At 46.8% G+C, this 10,424-nt stretch overlaps 1 protein-coding gene across 1 annotated transcript in view; it reads left to right on the top strand.

Annotated features, from left to right (window-relative positions):
- Positions 1 to 10,424, top strand: part of BLK (BLK proto-oncogene, Src family tyrosine kinase) — a gene marked incomplete at its 5' end in the record, with an annotated part of 26,210 nt that overhangs the window by 4,997 nt on the left and 10,789 nt on the right. The window contains 3 exons of the mRNA XM_029964879.1: positions 2,239 to 2,332; positions 3,290 to 3,388; positions 4,538 to 4,641. Of these exons, the coding sequence (XP_029820739.1) occupies positions 2,239 to 2,332; positions 3,290 to 3,388; positions 4,538 to 4,641 (297 nt within the window). The remainder of the gene's footprint in view (positions 1 to 2,238; positions 2,333 to 3,289; positions 3,389 to 4,537; positions 4,642 to 10,424) is intronic.

Raw genomic sequence — 10,424 nt, 5'->3', positions numbered from 1 at the left:
AACAAATTCAAGTCAGGGTTATTTTGTTTCCCATTTCCCTTCTGATCCATTAAATGGATAGTAATTAACAGATTCCTGTTGCAAGTTTGTAGCTCTGTTTCCAGAGTTAGCTCTGGCTTGTCCTGCATCTCAGAGCTCCTCTGGCAGGTCAGGTTCGTTACTCCAAGTTCAGACTCAGAAACAGGGTATTTTTTTTCCCCCGTTGAGAGATATTAATTTCCAGTCTTATTTGTGACCAACTTATAGTTTCTTCCCAATGTTAACCTAAACTTTTCTTTTCCTGCTGATTATACTACATGAACTTATAAAGAGCAAACAAACCCCTTTTAAATTCATCTCCCAGAAGAGGTAACTCTTAATCGTCTTAGCAATTTTTTCTTTTTCTTTTTTCTTTTTTCTTTTTTCTTTTTTCTTCTCTTCTCTTCTCTTCTCTTCTCTTCTCTTCTCTTCTCTTCTCCTTTATCTTTTTTTCTTTTATAATTTTTCTTTATTTTCTTTTATCTTTTTCTTTTCCCTAATATTTTTATTCTATTTTTTCCTTTTCTCCTTCTTCTTCTTCTCCTCCATCTTGTTCTTCTTTTTCTTCTTCTTTTCTTCTTTTTCTTCTTTTTCTTCTTCTTTTCTTCTTTTTCTTCTTCTTTTCTTCTTCTTTTCTTCTTTCTTCTTCTTTTCTTCTTTTCTTCTTTTTCTTCTTTTTCTTCTTCTTTTCTTCTTTTTCTTCTTCTTTTCTTCTTTTTCTTCTCATTTTCCTCCTTCTCCTTCTCCTTCCTCTTCCCCTTCTCTTTCTTCTTCTTCTTCCCCTTCCTTTCTCACCAAGGTGTTTAGGTTCAACATTTTTGTTCCTCTGTGTGTGCTGCTCATCTTTATAAACTTTGCTCTTCCCCAAAATAGCTGCTCATTTCTGCTTCAGTAGCTGCGAGTGCAGCAACGTGAACAGTTGCACAACCTGGGCATGCAAACCGAGCCCCTCAGCCCCGCCCCACAGAGCTCTGCCCCAGGGTGGCTCAGAACATCCTGGCACATGCACAAGGTGCCAAAATTTAGGCCTCAATCCAGATGGGTTTTAAGCAAAATGAGGGACGCAGAGCACGGGTTTTGTGCTCTGGAGCACCTCAAGTTCATCGGGACCAGGCAGAGGGAAGGGGGTCCTGGAGCATCCACCACCCCCGTGGGAATTGCAGCTGGGTGGAGCAGGCAGGTGCTACAAGGTGCTGGGCTGAAAGCATCAGGGTGACCTGACTGTGGTGGCACATCTGGAGCACCTCTGCTCTGGAGACAGGCTGAGAGAGGTGGGTGGTTCATCCTGGAGAAGAGAAGGCTCCAGGGAGACCTTAGAGCACCTTCCAGTGCCTAAAGGGGGCTTATAAAAAGGAGGGAGAGAGACTTTTTATAGAGGCAGATGTAACAGGAGAAGGAACAACAGTTTTAAACTGAAAGAAGGTATGTTTGGGTTAGATACTAGATATTATGGAGAAATTCTTCCCTGTGAGAGTGGTGAGGCCCTGGCACAGGTTGCCCAGAGAAGCTGTGGTTGCCACATCCCTGGAAGTGTCCAAGGCCAGGTTGGACGGGGCTTGGAACAACCTGGGGTAGTGGAAGGTGTCCCTGCCCATGGCAGGGGGATTGAAACGAGATGACCTTTAAAGTCCCTTCCAACCCAAACCAGTCTGTGATTCTCTAATTCATTCTATGATCTGCAAGGAATAATGTGCAGGAGGGATGGCAAGACAATGGTAGAGCCCAGAGCATCTGAAGGGAGAATTAAATCCTAGAAATGGGCTCAGATGACAGAAACAGAAACGCTTTTATACCTTTTTCAATCAAGAAAGCCTCATTGTTTTGAGTCAAATTCCAGAGCCACGCTGGGAAATGTTGCTCCAGCAGTTTTCATTTACCGTCGTGTGAAACTCAGGCCAAACACTGACAGGTTATTTATGACCCTTCTGATTCCACACAAACCCTTTTTTCTTGTTGACACACTGTGTTTTGTGAATGGGGGAGTCTGGAGTGCTTTAAAAACTTATCCACAGGGAACTCTTTGGTGGATTGGTGTTAATGCCTGAGCAGAGGCTGTGGTGAGCAGGAAAGCTGGGTTGGTGCAGAGCTTGGATTGGGGGGACAGTGGGGGTGACAGACCCCCATGTTTGGGGGGGTGAAATGCCCCACCATATACCCAGCAAGATATCAGCCCCCCAGCAGGGAACAGACTGGATCCAGTGGTGTTAATCCTTCTTTCAGATAACTTGGTTGTGGTTGCACTGTACGACTTTCCTGCCTCGAGTGACCGTGACCTGGAGCTGGTCAAAGGGGAGAAACTGCAAGTCCTCTCCAAGTAAGTGACCTTCTGCCAGAAGGAAGCTCAAAGATGAGCATGGTGAGACTGGGAGAGGGGGAAGTTTGGGGTCAGACACCAATTTGCAGCTCATCAGAGCTGAGCTTTGCTCCAGAGTGTGAACGTTCAAGGTGGTGTGTCTCTGCAAGTTGACACTTCCATGGGTCACAGACACTCTGGCATTGCATAATGTCCCTGTCTGGATAGTACTGGGACCTTCCATGCTGGAGGTGCAGAAGCAGCATAAATAACAACAAGAAAAAATAGCTCCTGTCCTGTTTCATATTTTGTGCTGATGGTGCTTTTTGCAAAGGATGTGGGTTGGGTGTAGTCAGAGGAAAGGACAGAATCGAGCCAGACAGATGTGTGGTTTCATTTCAATTTCTTCTCAAACTCATACAGAAGGGGCCCAACCCATAACAGGGCAGAGGTGGGCTTGGGTCCCCCAGACCTTGTAGGGCTGCTCCATCCCTGGTGGCCTCCAGAGGTGACATTTCTCACCCAGACACCGTGGGCTGGCATCCAAGGCCAGGGAGATGGAGAGCCCATGATGTGGGACAGCCTTTGGTCACTGTGGCTGAGCCAGCAGTGGGAGAACAAAGTGAAGTGTCTGGTAGGTGAAGGAAGGAGCAAAAAGGGCCCCAGAGCCTCTATGCAAGAAGAAAAATAAACCCATAGTGACCCAGACTTCCCTCCTCTCACTTGAGGCCCACAGCAAAGGTTTGGGCCTGTGGTCATTCTGTAGGAAGAGTCTGTCACCTCTGCAAGTCCCTGAGAGACCAGCAGCCTTCAGCCTCGTGGTGATCCTAGAGAATCCAGAGGAAACTGTAGAGTGGATTAAGGAGCCCTAGTCTATTTGCAGTGCCCTAAACCCTACAATCCATGTCCTCACAGCCTCAAGCCTTGTCCTTAAGCTTCCTCCAGGCACTCACACTCTTTCCTCCGCTCACTTTGCAGTGATGGGGACTGGTGGCTGGCAAAGTCCCTCAGCAGTGGCAGGAAAGGCTACATCCCCAGCAACTTCGTTGCACAAGTGGACAGTTTGGAAGAGGAAAAGTAAGTGTGAAAGCTTATGAACCCTGATGCAGTGCCCTGTCTCTCAACAAGCTATGGAAAGGGCTTCGCTTGCTGGCAGGAAGATGTCATGGCTAGGTGGCAAGAGGTCTTTCATCATCCCAAACAACGCTGCCCAAAAGTCCAAGAGAAGTTTTAAGCACTGTATGGGTGTGAAGAAAGGATGAGGAGAAGGGGTGATGTTGTTATAGGGAAAGTGGGCCCAGAGGAAGCCGTCCCACTAATTACACCCATGGTGGAAAACAAGGATCCAGGGGAGAGAACATAAAGGACATGTTTGCACTGGTAAATCAGCAGTGCCAGGGATCATGTTCTGGTTCCACTGGGCCAATCCACCCACACACAGTTGTAAACCCCCTCAGCCTTCAAGAGGGTATCCACATGTAAACTGAGAATCTCTCTGGATAGGGTACATTGATCCAGGTCTTGGATGTGTCAGGGACAACACCAACAACTGAGTGCCAGTGACCAGACCCACAGCCTGGTGCTGTTGGTTTCATTAGCTCAGATGCAGCCTCCCTGCAAGGAAGATGGAAAGGAAGACTTGAGTCAAAAAAGTTTATAATGTCTCTAATACATGCAGCAGAAGAATTTTTCTTCCGTGACTTATCCTCTTTTATGGTATTCAGCTATAAGTGATCAGTCCTGCCTGCAATCTCCTCTTGGAGGGACCCAACCATCATTGAATTCAGCAAATATTTAGCAACACACAGAAATGTGGTTGAGACATAAAAGTTCTTTGTATCTAAACTGGCACTTCTCCTGTATAGGTGATCCTGCACGTCCCATCTACTTCCTGCTCTTTCTGAATTACCAGGCTGTGAAACAAGCCCAGGATGACCAAAATCTGGTGTTAATCTACCAAAACCAGTCCATTGCTGCCACTTTCCAGCAGATAACAGACTATTTGCTGATAAAAATAACCCTCAGTTTCACAATGTAATGGCAAAAAAACCCCAAACCAAATAAACCCAAATAAACAAACTCTGCCCCAAACCCAACCAAATATACAAACAAAAACCCACCAAAACCAAAACCAAAAAAGAACTAACTGGAAATAATTCCTTTTTTTATACCTCCCCCCCCCAGCTTTTCCTTTTCAATGATGATTTTACCTTTTGTCTTTCCCAGGTGGTATTTTAGAACTCTGAGCAGAAAAGATGCTGAAAGGCTGCTCCTGTCCTCTGGTAACAAAGTTGGCTCTTTCCTTGTCCGAGAGAGCGAAACCAGCCAAGGTGAGACCCACAGAGCAAAGGTAACTCCTGTTATTGCCAGGGCTTGGAAAACCTTCCACACCTGAGCTGCAAAGTCCAGCTGTGCCAGAGTTTCTTGGATCTGGCAAAGATTTGCTCAGGATGTTATTTATGGGTGTGGTTTTGGCTGTGGGAAGAGTGGCTTTTGCCACCACAGTTCATGGCAGAGATGCAGGAATACAAATAAGCAGGAAAGATTTTCCACAACAGTGTGTAGGGGTTTTCTTTTCCTTCTCTTCCCAGGGAAATGTTACATTTTTTTTTGGCAAAAGGAGGTACTTCTGTGCACTCTTGAAAAAGTGTTTCTCCTGTTTGCAACAGCAACTCGCAGAATTTTGGAAAAAACCTTTTGGTGGAACATTTTCCCAGGGAAAACATGTTTTTCCTGATAATGTATAATAGGGGAAATACATACAAACCAGAACTTTTGGAAGAAGGTTGACTGGAGCAGGGAAGGTGGATTCATCCACTGTCCTTCCATATGAACATGTCTGACTTTTGAAGACACGATCCAATGAGGATGGAAAGGGCAGAGCATTGTAGTCACCTCTCTTGGGCAGTGGATACAGTTACTAACCATAATAGTTAATCATGTAATTGCAATTTCCATATTCTGTGCTGTTAATTTGTAGAGCCTGGGAGTTAGTTTGGGTTGTCCCATGGGAATTTCATATTATTTCTTTCCTACTTTTTCTCCTCCTTGCTTCCTCTGGGCCAGCCTGTGCGTTTACAGCTCGGAGGAAACGATGCTCGTGATGATCTCATGGTTCTGCTCTGAACCAGATCCAGTAGTTCAGGAAAGTATTTCAGTCTAGCTGTGATTTGGTTTCTTTGCTGTGAAATGGATACAGGAGTCTGTCCTTGACATGTAGAAAAAGGTGGGTTTTTGTCTTCCCTTACCGTTTAGAAAAATAAAACTGTTTAGGCTGGAAAAACCTCTAAGACCATCGAGTCCAACCATGACTCAATCAGTAGAGTTGGAGCACCTACCCAAAGTAATATGTGTCCTCCTTTTCTTTGACTCACTTCCCAACACTTCTGCAAGACCAAACAGTAAGAGTGGGAACAATCATCCATCTTACAACTGGTTCTTGCCTACTGTACCTTCTTCCTCCTTTTGTCTCTGTTTTTCCCTATTCATATGGGACTTCTCTAAGGCAGGATCTGTTCCCTCCACCATGGATACATCATTATCAGCCAATTAAATAGTGCCAGAGTCTGGATGTGACAGCTGCAATCTCATCTTCCTGTATCTGTCTCCCTAAGCCATCAGGCAGTGTCAGCAATGTGGCATCCTGCTTGGAATGTCCCCCTCTGCCCCGTGCCTGGGCCCACCTCCACACATCCCTGTTGAGCTGATGCCAAGCAGGAGGGCTGCTTTCCATGAGGATTTGTGGTTTTCAGAATTTTTAAGGAAGACCCAGGTCAGGAAACATTGAAGAGACTTGTTTTCAAGCGTTTCATTTGCAAGTCACTTGTTCTGCTGTATCTTGGTTTCCCTGCTCCCTTTGTGGTGCCTTTGCAAAGGTCAGGCTTGGATTAGTCACCATGTGCTGGTCTCCTGTTTGTCCCCTTCCCACTCTCCCTTTGTTTGCTGGGGTATTTGGGAAGTTGGCATTTCACCCAGGAAGGGTAGGGAGCAACACGTGCTCTTCACAAGCCCAACAAACACTTGTGTGTTGTATCCGAAGGTTTGGGAAGAAGTGAGATGCTCTGTTCACACATGATCCTGGTCTTTGTGGCATCTCTGGACACCATACGTGGATGGGATCAGTCCTTTCCCTACTCTTGCTCAGGACAATTGGCCCAGATCTCTGCTTGCCATGAGCTGCACACACAGGATGGAATAATCCCCTGCAATTCTCCGGGGTGTGGGTGGGTCTGGGTCACACAGGACTCAGACAGAGGGGGTGCAGTCCTGAGATTCAAGGAGAAATAAGCAGATCCTTAAAGCCCTGTGTCTGCTGTCTAGAAGATGTGTGATATTCTGCATTAGCAGATGTGGTGGGTTCCACTCCATGGAAGCCCCATATTAGTCCCAAATGCTCAGAGATCACCTTCTGCCCTGAAATGTGACTCTCACTTGTGCCTTTTCTGATATTTAGTGTAAAATATGGCTATTAGTCCTTCAAACACCTCATCCTCTGAATCAGCCTGTCCTCTCAGCTTCTACCTGAGCACCCTGAGCTTTAGGCTGCCTGAATGGCCACGATGACACCATTTGATCCTTCTTAACCACATCTTCCTCCTCTCTAAAGAGAAGTGAAAAAAGAAAGCCCTGCATCTCCAAATGTGCCATGAAGCCGAGTTTCCCAATGCAAAATATCCTGTGACCCACCAAGAGATGTCCAGAGCAATGCCATGGAATTAACTCTGCCCTTTGAGCCTCACAGGTTCCTTCTGTTTTCCTTCCCCATGACTTGTATTTTCATTCACTTTTCCCATCACCAGCAAAATCCGACCTTCAGCGCTGAGCACTGGGTTGAGCTGCTCAAACTGGAAGGTGATTGTCTCATACTGGGCTGTCTCAGCATGTCTCAGATTTTACATCCTGCCTAGGATCAGCACCTATTCCCAGCCCATCCTAAGCAGAGTTTCATTTTGCTCGTGGTTTCAGACACAGAAACTCTGCAAACCCGGGGGCTTCGCTTTCCCTCAACATTTTGCAGAGTCCCTGCAAGGCACATTCAGCATCCTGGGAAGAGGGGAAGATGGAGACAGTGTGGGAAACACACCACTCGTCACAGAATCACAGAATATGCTGCGTTGGAAGGGATCCACAGGATCATTGAGTCCAACACTTAGCTCTGCACAGGACCATCCCCAAGAGTCACACCCTATGTCTGAGAGTATCATTCAAACACTTCTTCGACTCTGGCAGCCTTGGTGCCATGACCACTGCCCTGGGGAGCCTGCTCAGTGCCCAGCTGCCCTCTGGGAGAAGAACCTTTTCCTGAGATCCAACCTAACCCTGCCCTGACACAACTCCAGTCCATTCCCTGAGTCCTGTCACGGGTCCCCACAGACCAGAGATCAGTGCCTACCTCTCCTCTTCTCCTCCTGAGGAAGTTGTAACTGCAGTGAGGTCTCCCCTCAGTCTCCTCTTCTCCAGCTGAACACACCAAGTGACTTCCAAAATCTGGGAATTGTGAAATCATCAGTGGGGCACCAGCCTTGCTGAAGCTGCTGCAAATAAACCAATGTCTCCTTGCAGTAATAACCATTCCAAAGCCTGCAGGAGCACATTCCCACAGCTGTGGCGAGTCACGAGCTCCTGGCTCCCAGCAGGAATGTTGGGTCTGTGCTCCCGGCAGGAGGGACCTCGCTGAGCTCAGCCACTGCATCCAGCTGAGCTCCTGGATTCCCATGGCGAAGGAGTTAAGAGGCTGATGAGAGCCATAGGAGGAGGAGATGCCACGTGTTGTGGGACTCAGTCTGAGGCAGCATCAAAATGCAGATACAACAGCCTGAGCTCCCACTGCAGCCTTGAGTTGGCTGTCAAATCCTGAGCATCTTAGAGCCATCTCCAGGTGCTCCAGAAGGAGGTGGGGATTTGCACCTTGTCTGCCAAACCCATGCAGATCACAGAATCACAGAATCATGGAATGGGTTGGGTTGGAAGGGATCTTTAAAAATCATCTAGTCCAACCCTCCTGCAGCAAGCAGGGTCATCTTCCACTAGACCAGGTTGCTCCAGGCCCTGTCCAACGTGGCCTGGAACACTTCTAGGGATGGGGCAGCCACAGATTCTCTGGGCAGCCTTTCCCAGGGTCTCACCACCCTTGATGTACCAGAGCATCTGAAGTGGTACCAAACACTCATGTTTGGGTGAATCAGCCCCATGTGTGATGTGAAGTTGAAACTCACCCTTTACATTTTTTGCTGCTCCTTTCCATACAAAGCTGTGAACAGAAAGGACCTGAGCACCCTTGCAGGACGGTTTGGGGATCCCAGACTTGGAACAGGAGGGTCTAACACCCAGAGCTTCCCAGGGTAAGGTACAGTTGTGCTCATGGGGCTCTGAGCAACCTGGTCTAGAGGAAGGTGTCCCTGCCCATGGCAGGGGTTGAAACGAGATGAGCTTTAAGGTCCCTTCCAACCCAAACCATTCCATGATTCCGGGAAGAATCTTTCCAGCCTTAGTGCTTTGCTTTGCTCAGCAGCTCCCAAGGGAACAGTAGCAAGTCAAGGAGAGTGACAGGGAAGCTCTGCCACACTCACTCCAGCAAACTGAATTGTGACTTGGGGTGAAATACAGCATTGACTCTAATGACAGGGTAAGGATTAACACTGGTAGCAGGAAGCTGAGAGATCGACCCTGTCAGTGTTTGAAAGATGCAGGAGAGTTTAAAGGGTCAATGAGGTCTGGAAAGGAGGTCCTGCAGAACAGAAAGTATTTTGGGTGCAGCCACAGTAGTAAAAAGATCAGGTCTCCTCTTCTCTGCTGACTCCTGGCCCCCAGGCACCCACTGGCAGATATGTTAGTCGTTAATTCCTGGACTTCCTTCTGCAGGATTGTCTGTCCTCAGTGCAGCTGCACTCACACCACGTTTGGCTCCTTCCCTGAGCAGTCCTTGTGCTGTAAAAATCCCACATAAACCCTAAGCCATGTCCCAGGCATGCAGAGCACCCTCTTGGACTTGTGCCATATGACCCCAGCTCTGAAGGGCTGCAGCCTGGCCTGCACAGTATTCCAAAGTCTTTGAAATTAAAACAACATCATCATCCTCAACAGCAGAAATAACAGTTAATAATAGTAATAATAGTTGTAGAAATAATAATAACAACAATGATAATAATCATAACAGTAGTAGTAATAGTAATGATATGTAAGTGTTGCCATTGTTTTATTCTTCATAGAATCATAGAATCATTTAGATTGGGAAGGACCTCAAAAATCATCAAATCCAACCTTTGTCCTTAATGTTTATTATCTATTATGTTTATTATTTATTATTTTGGAACTTAGAGTCGCATGGATACCACAGAGAAGCCAAAGGAGATCTGGGCCCAAGTACTAAGGAATGTGAATGTGGCTCTCAAACTCCAGCAGGACTTGTGCTGCTCTGCACTGCAGACACAATTCCCAACAACACCTCCCCGCACCCACCAGGGACCAAAAATCACTCCTTGGGAAAATATCCTGAGCTGTGCAGTGAAGTTTGGTGACTAAGACATGTCCTGAAAAAATGAGCCATTCCTTTGCCCTTCCCTGGAGGTTTTATTGCCCCACTGAAGACATTTCAGGGCTGTTCCTCAGTTGTTCAGCTGCAGGACTGATAGAACCTAAAGGGCTTCTCAGTCTGTCTTCTGCCTGATGAAGAAGAATCTTCTGCTCTTCTGAATCTTTCCATATGGTGAAGAAAATATTCAGAATTACCTTCCAGTTTGTGCTTCTCTTGCTCTGCATTAAAACCAGCAGGTTTTTCCTGGAGCCTTATGTCACCAGATCTTTTAGTCAGGACTCTGCAGGAAGGGAGTCCCCTCAAAATGATTCCTGGCAACTGGAAAAATTTTAGGCTGTCCCAAACTCTGCTCGTAAACCTTTATAATCACTGCAACAGAGCAAATGTCCACAGAGCAGGTTTTCTTTTGCTGCTTTTTATAAATGCAGACGGTTTCCAGGCGCAGTGCAGGGAACTGCTGGTGCTGGGATGGGGAAACAGCAGCCAGTGAGGGCTTTATGTTAGTAAACTTTCCCCTCCCATGCAGGATTAGAGTTTCAGAGTCACTGTGGACAGCCCTGCTTCTGCTTAGGATCCTGC

Source organism: Manacus vitellinus, unplaced genomic scaffold, assembly GCF_001715985.3.
Source record: "Manacus vitellinus isolate BGI_N305 unplaced genomic scaffold, ASM171598v3 scaffold_82_pilon, whole genome shotgun sequence".
Lineage (NCBI taxonomy): Eukaryota > Metazoa > Chordata > Aves > Passeriformes > Pipridae > Manacus > Manacus vitellinus.
This window is presented reverse-complemented; position numbering and strand designations above follow the sequence as displayed.